This window comes from Nicotiana sylvestris, chromosome 11 (assembly GCF_000393655.2).
Source record: "Nicotiana sylvestris chromosome 11, ASM39365v2, whole genome shotgun sequence".
Classification (NCBI taxonomy): Eukaryota; Viridiplantae; Streptophyta; class Magnoliopsida; order Solanales; family Solanaceae; genus Nicotiana; species Nicotiana sylvestris.
In genome coordinates this window covers 14,087,398-14,105,452 of record NC_091067.1, presented here as the reverse complement: position 1 = coordinate 14,105,452, position 18,055 = coordinate 14,087,398, and the positions used below count along the sequence as shown (strand labels likewise).

General features: G+C 39.5%; 1 protein-coding gene across 1 annotated transcript; it reads right to left on the bottom strand.

Moving 5' to 3' along the window:
* Positions 1-15,457: 15,457 nt before the first annotated feature.
* On the bottom strand, positions 15,458-16,951 carry LOC138882130 (uncharacterized). Its single transcript, XM_070162507.1, has 3 exons — positions 16,593-16,951; positions 16,088-16,203; positions 15,458-15,919 (listed from the first exon to the last, which is right to left on the bottom strand). The coding sequence occupies exons 1-3, from the start codon at positions 16,761-16,763 to the stop codon at positions 15,868-15,870; spliced, it is 339 nt and encodes a 112-aa protein (XP_070018608.1). The 5' UTR covers positions 16,764-16,951; the 3' UTR covers positions 15,458-15,867.
* Between the last annotated feature and the right edge of the window lie 1,104 nt (positions 16,952-18,055).

The window sequence follows — 18,055 nt, the reverse complement described above, 5'->3', positions numbered from 1 at the left end:
CCAGGGCAAACAGACCAGGAACCAGCTTCCGCCCAAACCAAGCTTTTAGAAGTGAGAAAGCCCCAAACAGAAAAACCTTTACTCCGCTGGGAGAATCCTACACTGCCCTCTTCCAGAGACTGAAACAGTTGGGGATGTTGGCCCCAATTGAATCCAAAACACCAAACCCCCTTCCCAGAAACCTGGACCATTATGTTAGCTGCGAGTACTGCTCAGGGATGCCTGGGCACGATACTGAAAAATGTTGGAAATTGAAAAACGTAATACAAGAGCTCATTGATAATCGTCGTATTGAGGTACAGGCTCCAGACGCCCCGAACATCAATCAAAATCCGTTACCAGCGCATTATGAGACCAACATGATCGAACTGATACATAAGGGGGCAGAGCCTAAGAAACCTTCGCAGGTGGTTATGGTGATTCGTTCTACGGAAGCCAAAGAGAAGACAGTGAGTGCAAGGCCAGTGGTTCAGTTAAAAGCAATAAAAGACAAGCCAGTGTTAGTAATGGGGGAGGGACCGTTTGTGGCCGGGAAAAAGCAGGAGCCAGTCAAGATAGTGGTACCAGGGTCAGTATCAGCGCCCGTGGTGGTTGTGAAAGGGGCTTATGTAGAACCGGTTGTCATAAAACCGGTAGTCCAGTTACTCATGGTTGATAGCAAAGCCGTACCATGGAAATATGATAAGGTAGTGGTGACATACAAAGGAAAGGAAATTGAGGAAGAGAGTTGTGAAGCACAAGGACTAACCCGGTCGGGACGTTGTTTCGCTCCCGAAGAGTTGAGAAAGGCTAAGGTCACAAAAGACAATCCAGTGCCAGTTAAAAAAGCTGTAACGGAAGAAGAGGCAGAAGAGTTTCTGAAAAAGATGAAAGTACAAGACTATTCCATTGTTGAACAACTGAGAAAAACACCGGCCCAAATCTCGTTGTTGTCATTATTAATTCACTCTGATGAGCACTGCCGAGCTTTAATGAAGATATTGAATGAGGCTCATGTGCCTGACAAAATTTCAGTGAACCATTTAGAGACAATTGCCAACAAGATCTTTGAAGTGAACAGGGTAGCATTTTCTGATGATGAATTGCCTATGGAAGGCACAGAACACAACAAGGCTCTCTATTTGATGGTCAAATGTGAAGGTTCAATGGTTACTCGGGCACTAATCGATAACGGGTCGAGCGCTAATATTTGCACGTTATCCACATTGAACAAGTTAAAGATTGATGAGGATAGAATCCGTAAAAGTAGCATTTGTGTTCGAGGGTTCAACGGAGGGGGAACAAACACGGTAGGGGACATTGTACTCGAATTGACTATTGGCCCAGTCGAGTTCACGATGGAATTTCAGGTGTTGGATGCTGCAGTATCCTATAATCTTTTGTTGGGTCGACCCTGGATTCATGCGGCAAAAGCCGTGCCCTCCACGCTGCATCAAATGGTCAAATTCGAGTGGGACAGACAAGAAATTGTGTTACATGGGGAAGATCCCACATGCGCCATGAACGATGCCATTGTACCCTTTATAGAGACCGAAGATGATAGGGGACCGTGGGTGTATCAGATCTTCGACACGGTTCCGGTGAGCAGGGTGCCTGAGGGTAAAAGCATGCCATGTCCCAGGGTGTCAGCTGCGATCGTCATGGTGGTGTCAGAAATGCTGAATAACGGGTTCGTGCCCGGGAGAGGGTTGGGGGTTGAACTGCAGGGCAGTACTCAACCTGTGTCTTTGCCCAAAAATCTGGACACCTTCGGGTTAGGGTTCAAGCCAACAGTGGCAGATGTCAGAAGGGCCCGTAAATTGAAGAAGAAAGCTTGGGTTCTTCCTAAACCAATTCCTCGATTGTCTAGGTCCTTCGTCAGGCCAGATATCCAGAAACAGTCATTGGCGAAGATGTCAGGTTCGTTAATTGGGGTAGAGGGGAATTTGGATAAGGTGTTCGAGAGAGTATTTGCTGAAGTAAACATGGTTGAGGCCGAAGAAGGGTCAAGCGGAGCAGACATACAATACATCGGACCACATGCTAACATCAACAATTGGGAAGCTACTCCTCTTCCAGTTCGGAGGGAGTCGTGGTAGTGGGTTTTGTTTTCCTTTTTGTCACCTGGATTATTCCAGGGTTTGTAATCCAGTTGCTATGTTCCGTCCGTTTGGATGAGTTAAAACGTTGTTGTCTTTACGTTTAATGAAATGCAATTTTCTTCGTCCCTAATTCTCTTTCCATTTTCTTGTCTTTTCTTTCTTTGTACAATTCTTTTTATGCTGATATCAATGATATGACATGCATGAGGAATCTTCGTCCCAGTTTTAAAAGCCAATCTAGCTCAGAAGTAATAATATAAGAGATCGAGTGTGATGATGGGGTGGATTGTAACAATGATGAAGCTTATGAGGAAATTAGTAAAGAATTAAGTTATTTTGAAGAAAAACCCAAACCTAACCTAAATGACACAGAAGCAGTTAATCTAGGGGACCAAGACGATGTGCGGGAAACTAAAATAAGTGTTCATTTGGAGCCACAACTCAAGGAGGAGATAATTAAATTATTGCATGAGTACAAAGACGTTTTTGCATGGTCATATGATGATATGCCGGGTCGAAGCACCAATTTGGTGGTTCATAAATTTCCCACTGATCCAGCACTCCTCCCTATCAAGTAGAAGTTGAGAAAGTTCAAAACGGACATAAGTGTGAAGATCAAAGAAGAGATCACCAAGCAGTTTGAGGCGAGGGTCATTCAGGTTACACGGTACCCCACTTGGTTAGCTAATGTCGTGCCTGTGCCGAAGAAAGATGGCAAGACCAGGGTGTGCGTCGATTATCGAGACCTTAACAAGGCAAGTCCAAAAGATAATTTCCCATTGCCCAACATCCATATACTGATCGACAATTGTGCCAAACATGATATTGGCTCTTTTGTGGATTGTTATGCGGGTTATCATCAGATTCTAATGGACAAGGAAGATGCAGAAAAGACGACATTCATCACGCCGTGGGGAATATATTGTTATTGGGTCATGCCCTTTGGTTTGAAAAATGCTGGGGCAACTTATATGAGGGCCATGACAACTATCTTCCATGATATGATACATAAGGAAATCGAGGTATACGTGGATGATGTGATCGTGAAGTCTAGACAGCAATCCGACCATGTCAGAGATTTGAGAAAATTCTTTCAAAGGCTTCGCAGGTACAATCTTAAGCTCAATCCTACGAAATGTGCTTTCGGGGTGCCATCTGGGAAGTTGTTGGGGTTTATAGTCAGCCGGAGGGGTATTGAATTAGACCCGTCAAAGATCAAAGCTATTCAGGAGTTTCCACCTCCAAGAAACAAAACCGAGGTGATGAGTTTGTTGGTAAGACTGAACTATATCAGCAGGTTCATTGCTCAGCGCACGGCAACTTGTGAACCAATTTTCAAGTTGTTGAAGAAAGATGTTGCGGTCAAATGGACTGATAAATGTCAGGAGGCTTTTGATAAGATAAAGGGGTATTTGTCAAACCCACCTGTGTTGGTTCCGCCAGAACCAGGGAGGCCTTTGATTCTATATCTGACAGTTGTGGACAGTTCATTTGGCTGTGTACTGGGGCAGCACGATGTTACGGGCAGAAAGGAGTAGGCTATCTACTATCTCAGCAAGAAGTTCACATCTTACGAGGTTAAGTATACTCATCTGGAAAGGACATGTTGCGCCCTAACTTGGGTGGCACAGAAATTGAAACATTACTTGTCATCCTACACTACTTACCTTATATCTCGCTTGGATCCATTGAAGTATATTTTTCAGAAACCCATGCCCACAGGAAGGATTGCAAAGTGGCAGATCTTGCTTACAGAGTTCGACATTATATATGTGACACGGACTGCTATGAAAACACAGGCATTAGCCGATCATTTGTCCGAGAACCCCGTTGATGAAGATTATGAGCCTTTGAAAACTTATTTCCCTGATGAAGAGATAATGCACATTGAAGAATTAGAACAAGCTGAGAAGTCGGGATGGAAACTTTTCTTTGATGGGGCTGCAAATATGAAGGGTGTGGGAATAGGAGCAGTACTTATTTCGGAAACAGGTCAGCATTACCCTGTTACAGCTCGGCTTCGTTTCTACTGTACAAACAACATGGCAGAATATGAGGCGTGTATATTGGGATTGAGATTAGCTGTGGATATGGGTGTACGGGAAGTCTTGGTCATGGGTGACTCGGACTTACTGGTACACCAGATTCAAGGGGAATGGGAAACACGGGACTTGAAGCTTATACCGTATCGACAGTGTCTGCATGAGCTTTGCCAGCGTTTTCAGGCCATAGAATTCAGGCACATTCCAAGGATTCATAATGAGGTTGCCAACGCTTTGGCTACTTTGGCGTCAATGTTGCATCACCCAGATAAGGCTTATGTTGATCCGTTGCAAATTCAGATTCGTGATCAGCATGCTTACTGTAATGTGATAGAAGAGGAAATTGATGGAGAGCCGTGGTTCCATGATATCAAAGAGTACATTAGAGCGGGAGTATACCCAACGCAGGCCACCGGTGATCAGAAAAGAACAATTCGGCGATTGGAAAGTGAGTTTTTCCTTAGTGGAGGAGTACTGTACAAAAGAACGTCAGATCTCGGTTTGTTGAAATGTATAGATTTGCACGGCAGGCCACGACTATCATGACTGAGGTGCATTCCGGAGTTTGTGGACCGCATATGAGTGGGTATGTTCTAGCAAAGAAGATTCTCCGAGCAGGTTATTATTGGCTCACGATGGAACGAGATTGTATCGGTTTTGTGTGTAAGTGTCATCAATGCAAAGTACATGGAGATTTGATTCATGCTCCACCATCAGAATTACATACGATGTCTGCACCATGGCCTTTTGTTGCGTGGGACATGGATGTTATTGGGCCAATTGATCCAGCGGCATCAAATGGGCACAGGTTTATCTTGGTAGCTATAGATTATTTTACCAAATGGGTGGAAGCTAAGACGTTCAAGTCTGTGACCAAGAAGGCTGTAGTTGACTTCGTGCATGCAAATATCATCTGTCGGTTTGGGATCCCAAAAGTAATCATCACAGATAATGGGGCTAATCTTAATAGTCATTTGATGAAGGAGACATGTGAGCAGTTTAAGATTGCTCACAGGCACTCTACTCCGTATCGTCCCAAGGCAAATGGTGAGGTTGAAGCGGCTAATAAGAACATAAAGAAAATACTCCGGAAGATGGTTGAAGGATCTAGACAATGGCACGAGAAATTGCCTTTTGCATTGTTGGGATATCGCACCACCGTGCATACCTCAATAGGGGCAACTCCTTACGCATTGGTATACGGTACCGAGGCAGTAATACCCGCAGAAGTGGAAATCCCATCTCTGCGAATCATTGTAGAGGCTGAGATCGATGATGACGAATGGGTGAAAAGCCGTCTTGAGCAGTTGAGTTTGATCGACGAGAAGAGATTGGCATCAGTGTGTCATGGACAACTGTACCAACGAAGAATGTCAAGAGCATACAACAAGAAAGTGCGTCCAAGGAAATTCGAAGTCGGGCAATTAGTCCTGGGGCGGATCTTGCCTCATTGGGCTGAAGCAAAAGGAAAGTTTGCCCCAAATTGGCAGGGACCATTTGTAATAACTAGAGTGTTGTCTAACGGAGCATTTTATTTGACAGATGTGGAAGGAAAGTGTGTAGAAATGGCCATCAATTCTGATGCGGTCAAGAGATATTATGTATGATTTCCTTATTTTCTGAATGTATTTGTTTGTATTTGGCGTATCTTAAAGATTGAAATGATGAAGGCATTTTGTCCTGCTATCCAAACACTCTTATCCCTTGTTATCCCCTTCGAGCCTTACTTATTTTTCATACCCCTCTTTCGGAATCAGCGGCACTATCAAGGAACACAGGTGCCGAACATAAAGGAAAGAAGAGAAAAACAAAAGGAAGAGAAAGAAGAGAAAAACAAAAGAAAAGAAAGAAAAAGAAAGAAGAAGAGAAGAAAAGAAGGAAAGAAAAAGAAAAGAAAGAAAATAAAAGAAAAGAAGGAAAATAATAGAAAAGAAGAAAAGGAAAAGAAAAAAAAGCGAAAGAAAAGGAAAGAAAGAAAATCACAACAACAAAGGTTAAATATAGTGAACTACGTTTGACTTGATCCCGAAAGGGTACGTAGGCAGCCTTACTCCGAGGTTCAGTCATACCAAATAGAAATCCAAAAATCCCCAAGCAAGAAACTGGGGCAGAAGTTGTGATTGTTATGAAAGTTGGATTCCGAAAGTTGTAATTTGAACCCATTCGAATTGTTTTGAGCCTTTTATACCTTTCTTTCCAAACCCAATCCAAAAGCCTACATTACGGTCCAAAGAAAGACCTTTTGATCAATTTCTAAGAAATGCCAGGGCGAGTAGGTGACGGTAATCCGTATCAGTGGTGACACTCTGGTTCAAGCAAGAAAAATGAAAGTAAAATGAGAGAGTCTTACTGGTGAAAACCCTCACGGGCACCGTAAGGCGACGGGAGCCGAGAGAAAAATAAATGAGAGAGTCTTATTGGTGAAAACCCGTGCGGGCACCTTGAGGCGAAAGGGAGTTGAAAGAAGGTTAAAAGGCAAAAGGTTTGTGGGTGGAACAATGTTTCTATGTACCGCAGGAAAACAAGGTTAAGGTCTGGGTAATTCAAACAAATGATGGAAGTTCTGGGCAACAAAGTATGGCAATTGAAAGCTGGTTATTTTGGACATATTGGGCCGATTAATCCAAAATGCATGTCATGACCATAGGTACCAGCTGTTTCGCTCAGATAAGTTTCTTTTCTTTTGTTTTTTAAAACAGTCATCTGGTTTTGGATTCTTCTTATCCTTAACTCAAAAAATAGTCGCATTTCATTTTCTGTTGAGGGTTTTATCTAGCTGAGATACTCCAGTACTAATTTTGGTCAAAGCAAGCAGAAGGGACTGCAAAGCCCACTACCTGTTTCCGGAATTGTAAAGCACAACGTGGTCAAAGCATGTCAAAAACAACATGATGTAAAGTGGAATACAGGGAATTAACGGAAGATTCATCGGGGAAATGATTGTGGAATGTCGTGGGAAAGACAAAAGCTCAAACAAAAGGTCAGAAAAGTAAACAACAGCAGGGGTGTAAAACACTTGGGTCGCCGGATGTCGGGAAATTTGAAAGTTGATCAGAAAGTCAAGCGGTTCAGGGACAGTATGTGGAAATCAGTCAACACAAAGCAATGCAGGGGAAGGGTTTTTCAGCAAGAATGCCATCAACTAACCACCATTTTAAACTGACAAAATTTTCTTTGATTGTAACAGGGGCAGAAAGTTAGTCGTTGAAAAGGAATTCTCCAAGAAGGAAGACAAGTAGTAACCAGGTTTAATTGCAAAGTGCGGTTTGATTAAATACAAGATAATCTTGAAATGCATAAGGGGAATCGAATTTGATTGCAAAGTTGGCACGATTAGAACAAGTGTAAATTGTCAGGACCTTCCTGGATAATAGGATGTAGGTCATATACTCGAAAATCAGGAGTCCACTTGGAGAATAGAGACATACAATTTAATTTTGGTAATCAGGAGTCCGCCTGGAAAACAGAGACATACATTTTAAATTTTGGTAATCAGGAGTCCGCCTGGAAAACAGAGACATACATTTTAAATTTTAGCAATCAGGAGTCCGCCTGGAAAACAGAGACATACATTTTAATTTTAGCAATCAGGAGTCCGCCTGGAAAACAGAGACATACAATTTAATTTTGGAAAGTCAAGAGTCCGCCTGGAGAATAGAGACATACAACTTAATTTTAGCAATCAGGAGTCCGCCTGGAGAATAGAGACATACGGTTCAATTTTAGCAATCAGGAACCCGCCTGGAAAATGAAGGTGTCGAATATTATAAGCAGTCAAAGTCAGGAGCCCGCCTGGATAATAGAGGAGCAGTTTCAATTTTAAGTTCAGTAATCAGGAGCCCGCCTGGAAAATGGAGGTGTTGAATAGTTTAAGCAGTCGAAATCAGGAGCCCGCCTGGATAATAGAGGAGTAGTTTTGATTTTAAGTCCAGCATGTCAGGAGCACGCCTGTATAACAGAGGAATACATACAGTTCAAGTTTCGGAAGTTGGGGGTCCGTCTAAGGGAATGGCAATGTGGATTTTTTATCGAGAAAGCACATGACAATGAGACAACAAGAAAGAACAAGACAACAAGGCAACAAGGAAGTGCAAGAGCAAGTTTGAAGGATTTAGATAGGATTTTTATAATTCATAGAGCATAGTTAGTTTAGCTTCTTTTATCTTTGACACGATGTAATAAGGGAGGTCAGAAAACAGCAACAGCAGCAGCAACAACAACAAGCGCAGTGCAATCACAGTTCCTGGTAGTCCCAGCTACCGGACACTCCCGAACTACACTGACCTGATTCCTGTTTAGCCCAGGATATGTAGGCAACCTCCGAAGCAGGATGCGGTCAAGCTTTTCAAAAAATGCTTCGCACGGAATTTTCGAACGGGCAAAAATCGTTCGTATTTGCTCACTTGTCTTTGCCCGAAAACCTTTCGCATTTCCGAGCAAAGAGGGGCAGCTGTGAGCACGTGATTTTTGCCCTATATATGAATAATTCCCAAATTACCAAACAAAATAAATTTTTTTCTTTATTTTTACAATTTTTGTGCGTTTTGGTGTCATCTACTGATAATTGTTGCATTTTATTTGTGCGTGCTAATTTTTATAAAATACAAAAATACGCATTTTTGCATTTAGGTTTTAGTTTTATATTTTTAGTATCAATTAAGGATTAATTTGTTTAGAACAAAACATGAAAAATCACAAAAATAGTTCACTTTTGCATTTTTAATGATTTTTATTGTGAATTTGTCATAAAATAATTTTTGAACAATTTTAGGAATTAATGGGTCTTTGTCTTAAAACAATCAGGATTTTATGTTAAATTTTACACCTTTATAAAAATTATAAAAATTATAAAAGCAAGAAAAGAAAAATGAAAAATGCAATAATAGTATGGAAGTGGTCTTGTTTGAGACCCGAAATTTGGGCCAAGTGCACTAAAATATTTCAGGCCCAAACGCCTCATGCATTCAAGTCCAGCCCAGGTCCTTACCCGGTCTGCCCCCCTGCTAAATGAAACGGCGTCGTTCCGGGGTCCGTGGATCAGGACCGTTGGATCTCATCAATCCAACGGTCCGGAACTAACTAGGTTTCCGGTATTTAAGTGTCCAAACCGTCCCCCCTACCCCCATTTGCATCGTCTTCTTCACCCCACCCCTTCTCCTCAAACCCTAATCCGCGCCGCCCCTAAACCCCTTGCCGGCGGTGAACGCAAACTATTCCGTTCACCCTGAAATTAACACCACAGGCCCCCCCTCACCCTTCTCTTTCCATTGCACCCATTGGTTTGCCTCGAATAAGGCCGGAACTCTTCGAATCTTGGTTTGAAGTTTTCCGGCCAAGTGACAGGTTTGTCCAAATCAGCCCAAAATCACACCCCACAACCCCCAGCCCTTCCTCAACACTAATCCGTGGTTGTTTCCTTTCAAATCACCATGAAACGACCCAAATCTTAGATCTAAGAATTGCTGGCCAAACCCTAAATCCAAATCCTTTTGATTTCGAACCGTAGTACCCTTAACCATGTGTTCTCATGTAAGAACACGTGGTTAGGGATGTTACGCGTCAAAAATCTGAAAGGATTCAAATGTTTATGACTGGCCGGAATCCCTTATGCCTTTGTGAGTTTTTCTTTTCTTTTTTTTACTGCTCCTTTTACTCGCATGATTGAAATATTATTTACAGTCGTTGTTTCATTATTGTTCTGTTAATTTTATGGTTTAATTGTGTTAGTTTAGGTTCTGTTAATTACTGTTGATTCTGAGCTTGTTATTTGGTTGAATGATTATAAGTTCATGGTTTAAGAATTAGTTTTAAGTTCATTTAATAATTAATTGTGGTAGCTTAAGCTCAGTTTAATTTCGTTTAGCTTGTTTGAGTTGGTTAATTGAACAGAATTGGTTCAGTCATTCTGATTAGTTAGTTTCTGAATGATAGTTAATTAATTTTAGTTAGTTTCAGACTGGGCTCGGGTATTGGGTATAGTTGTTAAGGATAAGGGTAGGGTCAGTGATTCTGAAAGGCTTTCAGGGATAATTTGGGTATGGAAAAAGGTAGTTCTGATAGGAATAGTAATATCAAGGTATAGGGAAGGGCAGTATAGGTATTGTATGAGTAGAGGAATACCTTAGGGCCTTCTAGAATGGGGTTCAAGTGTAAATTTTAATAATTGTAGTGCAGTTACTTGTTTAGCAAGATAAAACTAGAGAGACTAATTGAAAATAGAGAGGGACTGATTGGCAAATCAGAATCTAGTCCATTCTTTTTGGGGTTGCCTATAAAAGGGCATAGGATGCCTTGGGAAAGGGGGTCTGTCTCTCAATCTTCTGCCTTGACCCTAAGTTTTAATTTGAGCTTTCATTCCTTTTTTAATTCAGTTAGCATTTCAATTATGAGGTTATTCAGAAAATAAAAACATCAAAATATGGAGATATGAAACAGCTTCAGAGTCTCATTACTAATTTTTGGACTTCAGCTGTGAGGGACAAGGGTATGTTGGAAGTATGTTAAACTGATATGTGGAAATTATCTTATATTTCTGGTTTTCGAAGCAATTTGCCTGTGTTTCTGTGGTGTAACATTGCTGGGTTTGTTGCTGTTGCTGTTCAAAGTACCTGATTCCTCACCTTTTCTCTATTTTACATTTCAATTTCCAGGTACATTTCCCTGAATCCCACTGATGTATGTTCGTTGAAGTTGAAATGAAATGTTCCAGGGCCTGTTATTCAACTGAAAGCAGCCTGTTTTTTTTAATGATAGTAATAGTGTAGTTTCCTGTTATGTAATTGGCAGAATGTGTATAATTAAACTTGTTCAGTAGGGTCGATTACATGTTGAATGATGCGTAGTCTGGAACTGTTGAGTTGGGCATTTGAAATATCTTTGAGCATGGGCCTGGTCTGATCTGAAAATTTGTGTGAATTCAATTAGTCATCAGTAGCAATTAGACCTGTGTACATGACATGAGAATTCATGAGCAAGTTTGATGACATTTAGCTTAATCATTGGTATTTTTGTCATTATAGTGTAGTAGGAGGTTTGCTTTTGTCTACGATTCTGAAATCGTTTGGAAGGCGAATCATAATTATGGTAAGTAGATTGGTATAGAAATTAGTTGGAAATCATGAGACAAACCCATTCATAATTGACTTAGTTCATTAAAAACAGCAGGTCTTGATAGGCAATGTGTAGGATAGATCGTTTAGGGATTCTGGGAATTCACGGTTTTGTTAAAATGAAGGTATGCATGGTCAGCATAGTGATTCATTGATATTTTATTAATTGTTGCAATGGAAATAAACCTATCTTCGTTGGGCCATTCGGACCGCACCAAGGCCATGAGGCAGGCCCAATTCTCCTTCAAATTTGGTTATTAGTCTATTTCATTGTAATCCATTTTCAAATTAACTAGTCTCTTAGAGACATACAAATAAGTAGGAAATCGTAGCTATTTCGGGATTGCTACTAGCCTCGCCGGAATAAATCACATGCGCAGACTGTCAGCAATGGGTTACTAAAAATGATTAGAAATTGGGATAGCCATTTAGCAAATTCCATGGTTCTCCTTAAAATCATATTACATTAGAATCTTTGAGCTCGATTTAATTGAATAACCTTCTTAAACTCGGGTGCGCATTGATGCGACCCAAATCCAAATCTCGATGAAGCCGAAATGTGTCGATAACCGCGGGTGCATTGATTGCGACGTGGTTCGAAACGCGTTTTCGCGACATCGTAATTCTTATAAAATAAATAACGATAGAAAAGAGGTTCACAAATTGAGATGAGCCTCACCGCACAAAATAAATAAATGTGGGGCCCTTAGTAAATAATTATCGAAATAATTATCTGGAAAGGTTGTTTAGTGAATTTCACCGCCTTCCCCAAAATAACAATACGTTAGTATCTTTAGGCACGATTTAATTAAATTATTTTCTTAAACTCGGGTGCGCATTGATGCGACTCAAATCCAAGTCTTGACGAAGTCGAAATGCGTTGATAACTACGGGTGCATTGATTGCTACGTGGTTCGAAATGTGTTTTCATGACGTCGCAATTCTTTAAAAAAAATAATTATAATAAAAGCGGTGTAAAATCGATGAAAGGCACATGAGCTAGCATGTATTAAAACCAGATAAAATCAAATACAACAGTTAAGCAACCGTGCTAGAACCACGGAGCTCGGGAATGCCTAATACCTTCTCCCGGGTTAACAGAATTCCTTACTCGGATTTCTGGTTCGCGGACTGTTAACAGAGTCATAAATTTCCTCGGTTCGGGATTCAACCGGTGACTTGGGACACCATTAATCTCTCAAGTGGCGACTCTGAATAATTAATAATTAAATTCCGTTCCAATTGTCCTTTAATTGAAAAAACTCTTTTATGCTCTTCCGGGGGTGTAGATAGTAAAAAGGAGGTGTGACACTTTGAACTAACAAAAACAATTAAACACAACAAGGAAAAGTGCACGACATCACCCTTCGTGCTTTTACTCTCAACCTCACCATATAAATCAATAGAAACGGCACGACATCACCCTTCGTGCATTAACTCTGATAACATGGTACGGCATCAACCTTCGTGCATTAACACTCACAATATGGCTTTCTCGTCCTGTGACTTGGGCAAAAAAAATCAAATACAACAGTTAAGCAACCGTGCTAGAACCACGGAGCTCGGGAATGCCTAACACCTTCTCCCGGGTTAACAGAATTCCTTACTCGGATTTCTGGTTCGCGGACTGTTAACAGAGTCATAAATTTCCTCGGTTCGGGATTCAACCGGTGACTTGGGACACCATTAATCTCTCAAGTAGCGACTCTGAATAATTAATAATTAAATTCCGTTCCGATTGTCCTTTAATTGAAAAAACTCCTTTATGCTCTTCCGGGGGTGTAGGTAGTAAAAAGGAGGTGTGACACTTTGAACTAACAAAAACAATTAAACACAACAAGGAAAAGTGCACGACATCACCCTTCGTGCTTTTACTCTCAACCTCACCATATAAATCAATAGAAACGGCACGGCATCACCCTTCGTGCATTAACTCTGATAACATGGTACGTCATCAACCTTCGTGCATTAACACTCACAATATGGCATGGCATCACCCTTCGTGTATTAACACTCACAATTTGGCACGGCATCGCCCTTCGTGCATTACACTCACAATATGGTATAACATCACCCTTCATGCATTAACTCTCGTAACATGGCACGACATCACCCTTCGTGCATTAACACAAATAGTATGGCACGACATTACCATTCGTGCATTAACACTCACAATTTGGCACGACATCACCCTTCGTGCATTACACTCACAATGTGGCACGGCATCACCCTTTGTGCATTAACACTCTTCCTTACCATAAGATTTGAACAAATAACAACAGGGAGATAGAATAACAAGAACAAGCCTTCTTCAACTTTTGGTTCCATAATATCAACCTCAACTTTGAAATCAATACTCAATTATCACCAAAAAATCCGTAAACATGATAAGAACGATCAATTTGACAATATTAGTCTAAACATGGATAACATGATCAAAGAAAGCAAAAATTACATAAAACCAAGTCTCACTCACATGCTTTAACCCGACAACAACGCATAAGTACTCGTCACCTCACATATACATTGTACCCCACATCTAAACATGTAGCAAATAGACAAACAAATCCTATTCTCTCAAGTCAAGGTTAACCACGACACTTACCTCGCTTCAAAAACCAAACTCAAAGCTCAACCACGGCTTTTCCTTTCAAATAGGCCTCCGAACCAATAGAATCTAGAAAATTACTAACCAAACGATTCAAGTTAAACCTTAAGAACTACCTACGATTGTAAAGAATTCAATTTAGGTCATTTTTAAAAAAGTCAACACCTGGGCCCGCTTGGTCCAAACCCGAAATACGGACCAAAACTCGTTACCCATTCACCCCCGAGCCCGGCTATGTAATTTATTTTGGAATTCAATCTCAATTTGAGGTCTAAATCCCCAATTTACAAAAATCCCTAATCCTACCTAAAAAAAACCCAATTTCCACCATGAAAACTCTAGATTTTAGGTTGAAATCTTAGGAAAAGTAGTAAAATATTAAAAGAAACTAGTTTCGAATCACTTACTAATGATTTGGGGAAGAAAAGTTCTTTGGAAAATTGCCTCTAAGGTTCTTGAGTTTGAAAATTTGAAGAAAGAACCAAAAATCCCGTTTAAGTCAAGTTTTGATCAACTGCAGATGTCGCATTTGCAACCTGACCCGCAAATGCGAAGAATCCATCGCAATTGTGAAGACCATCGCATCTCTGCATCTACCGCATTTGCGATGTGAAGTCCGCAAATGCGAACACTGTTTCTCCGCAAATACGACCAATTGATCGCATTTGCGATCATTGCCCCTACCTGACCCCCTTCGTAAATTTGAAGCATTGTTCGCAAATGCAAACATCATGTGACCCAGTTACTCTTCGCAAATGCGATGAGTAGCTCGCAAATGTGGACCCATCAGAGTTCGCAAATGCGAAGCCTGATCCTGATCTCGCAAATGCGAGATCAAAGGCCTGCAACAAAATCTGAAGCACACCAGCAGGTTCTAAGTTCAAATTTCATTCTGTAGCCTATCTGAAACTCACCCGAGCTCTCGGGGCTCAAAACCAAAAGTGCACACAAGTCTAAAAATATCATACGAACTTGCTCGCGTGATCTAATCGACAAAATAACACCTAAAACTACAAATTGAATACCAAATCAAAATGAAATTTTCAAGAAAACTTTTAAACTTCTATTTTCACAATCGGATGTCCGAATCACGTCAAAACAACTCTGTTTCTCACCAAATATGGTATTGGACTTATACCGAGTTCTGAAACCAAAATACGGACCCGATATCCAAAAAGTCAAATATTGGTCAAACATTTTAATTTCATTAAGCGTTTTACTTTCAAATTTCGACAAGTCCGATAATCAGGCTAGGGACTTTCGATTTCGAGCATACGCCCAAGTCCCAAATCACGATACGAACCCATCGGGAACGTCAAAATACGAATCCGGACCCGTTTACTCAAAATGTTACCGAAGTCAACTCAAATGAAATTTTTAGGCAAAATTCTTATTTTTATCAATTTTTTAACATAAAAACTTTCCAGAAACATGTCTGTCCTGCGCACGCAAATCGAGGAAAGATAAAATAAGATGTTTAAAGCTCAAAAGCACAAAATTGGATTTTAAAACATGAGATCCTTTCGGTTCATCACATATGCACACCCCATTCTTGAAACATTATCTTTCCAAGAACTCGAAAAATTAAGTAGAAAAAATTGAAAAGACAGACGTGTATGAAACTTCTAATAAAAGCCCAATATTTCCAAAGACCATATTTTAAAAGCTCATTAGCTAGTCAATCAGCTTGATTACAAGAAAGCATTTCTCAAAAACCCACAAGCTAGTCAATTTACTTGATTACAAGAAAGCTTAGACTTTTCTCTCCACCGTCACAAATTAGGGTATACGTAGATCCTCAGACTCCATTTGTGTGAAATTATATTGAGCTTGTTGTTGTTGTACAAGAAAGCTAAGACTTTTATAATTTAGAAATCTTGGGCACCCTTAAAGGGGAAAATATATATACACTCTAGTAATCAAAATTGCCATTGTGAATTAGTGCTAGCAAATGATACATTCATTTTTCATATCCTTTAGAAACAGTTTTCCTCAACTGCAACTTCTTTGATCCAAACATTTGTGTATCAGCAAATCACCCCCCTCCATTGTCCCAGCCTTTTCAATCCCTTAACACCCCTGAAATCAATTACACAAAAAAGAAAAACACAATCAGCATCATTAAGATAAAGGGTCAAAGACAAGCATGGGGGAGTAGTGGGGGGGGGGGGGAGGGGGCGCAAGTTAGCAAGTAGTATGAGGTTCTGCTAAAGTGCGCCATCAAGAAATTTAGAACAAGATTTTCACCTCTTATCTTGTGATTTCCATTGGGCACTAAGCCTCTCATCTAGCCTTTGCTTGGCTTCTCTAGCAACTTCTCCTAGTTTCTCATCTTCATATTCTTGGCTTGTTGCACTTCTTTCCTATTCATTCAAATAACACAAGAATTTTTATTATCATGCCTTTACAAACACAAGATCTTTATTTGGGAAGGTACATAGAGGCGAATTCAAGATTTAGATACGGTGGATTTAATCAAGTATGATCTTATTATAAGTATATACTTTAAATATTTTTAGCGTATGTACATATAGTTCAAACAGAAAGAAATGGATTCAAGTACAAGATTCATCGTAGATTCGACTTTATATGTACATCCAATTCAATTAGACAAAAGAGGCACAAATAGGAGAAAGAATTTGACCTATATATATAACAAATTACAATTTTTCTTCTTCGACGAAAAGTGTTCAACTAACCATCCTTCGACCACACAGTAGCTATTACTAGGGGATAGGAAAGGAATTAGTACCTTAGAAAAGCTTGAGCTAAGAATATGTTCATGGCTGCTTGTGTAGAGACAAAGAAAAGACTTCCTTGTGGATGAAAAACCAGATGTATTATATGATGAATCTAATAAGCCACTGTTTTTATGAAACTTTCTTCTTCTAGCACATTCAACACCAGCAAGCATACCTGCCATTTTTTGAACTCAAAACTCAAAAAAGGAAATAAGAAAGAAGAAAAATTAATAGACCTAACTCTTGTCTATGTCTATAGTGTATTGTTTTCTTTCTCTTTCATTTGGTAGATGTAATAAAGTTGATTAAATAGAACTATGAAAGGAAGGTAGTAGGAAGGATGTAGGAAACTTCATAGGACTTTTAGTTCAATTTCTTTATTGCTTCTTCTTTTAAAATATATTGGTTTAATCATAGAGGTAGTATGCAATTTATTTTAAAATAATACCTTTTTCCATCATTAGTCTTCTTGTTTGATTAAAAATATTTTTTTGCATGTCTCATCATCATGAATATGGAAGAAAATTCCAATATAACTGAGCAGTGTCAATTTTTCATAGGTTTAGGAAAAACAATAAATAAAAGGGATTGTTACACAAATAGCCGCCCAACTTTACTATTTATTTTTTTAGTTGGTATACATAAATTATATATTAACTGTACACAGTTATACACATATAATATATTTATTATACATATATTATATATTTTTTGGCTATTTTTAATTTAAAAATTAAATAGACGGCTATTTGTGTTAATTCTTCTAAATAAAAGAAAAGATGTGTGGACTGAGTTCTCTCGAAAGAGAATTTGGGCCAGATCTGCTGCAGTGAACCTTTGGGCTGCTTAAATGGTGAGAGAGAAATCTGAAATTGGCATAATGTTCCCATTTTTCACGGTCGTAGCAACATGTCCCTTTTTAACTTTAACATCATAGCTTTTCAATTTTAAAGGTTGAAATTCTTGTTTGGTGGTGGGAAATAAAAGTTAATGATTGATTATTTTAAAAATCGTTTGAATGTTGATAATTTGTGCTTGGCTTTTAGTTCAAACATTGATTTTGGTGATTTACCGTAAAAATCTCAATACTCTACAGTTGCACCATAGAAAATATTGAAAAAGACAAAGTAGGTCTTTTTTATTTGGTGTTATTCGACTAAATTGGTGATTGAAAATTGTTTCTGTTGGTACTTGGAAGCTCTGTTTCAAATTTGAGATCATTTTGGAGCAGATTTGGGATGATTTGATCGAAATTAAAGTTGCAAAGGTGAAGAACACTCTGTTAAAACAACCTAGAAAAAGTGTGTCAATCCGGTAGATTTCGATGAACAACTTAACAGATGAGTAGAAAAGATATAGCATCAACTCTACTAACCGATAAAGAAATACCTGAAGAGTAGAAGCATGACAATCCAGTAATCTTCTTAACGTACAAATAGAGTAATAATAGTGTCAACTCTACCAATTCGGTAGC

Excerpts from the sequence above, each read along its gene's own strand:
- LOC138882130 (XM_070162507.1), bottom strand. The coding sequence starts at position 16,763 with ATGGCAGGTATGCTTGCTGGTGTTGAATGTGCTAGAAGAAGAAAGTTT. Across the intron at positions 16,204-16,592 it reads TTAGCTCAAGCTTTTCTAAG|GAAAGAAGTGCAACAAGCCA; the intron begins GTACTAATTCCT and ends TTGAATGAATAG. Across the intron at positions 15,920-16,087 it reads TGGAAATCACAAGATAAGAG|GGGTGTTAAGGGATTGAAAA; the intron begins GTGAAAATCTTG and ends AATTGATTTCAG.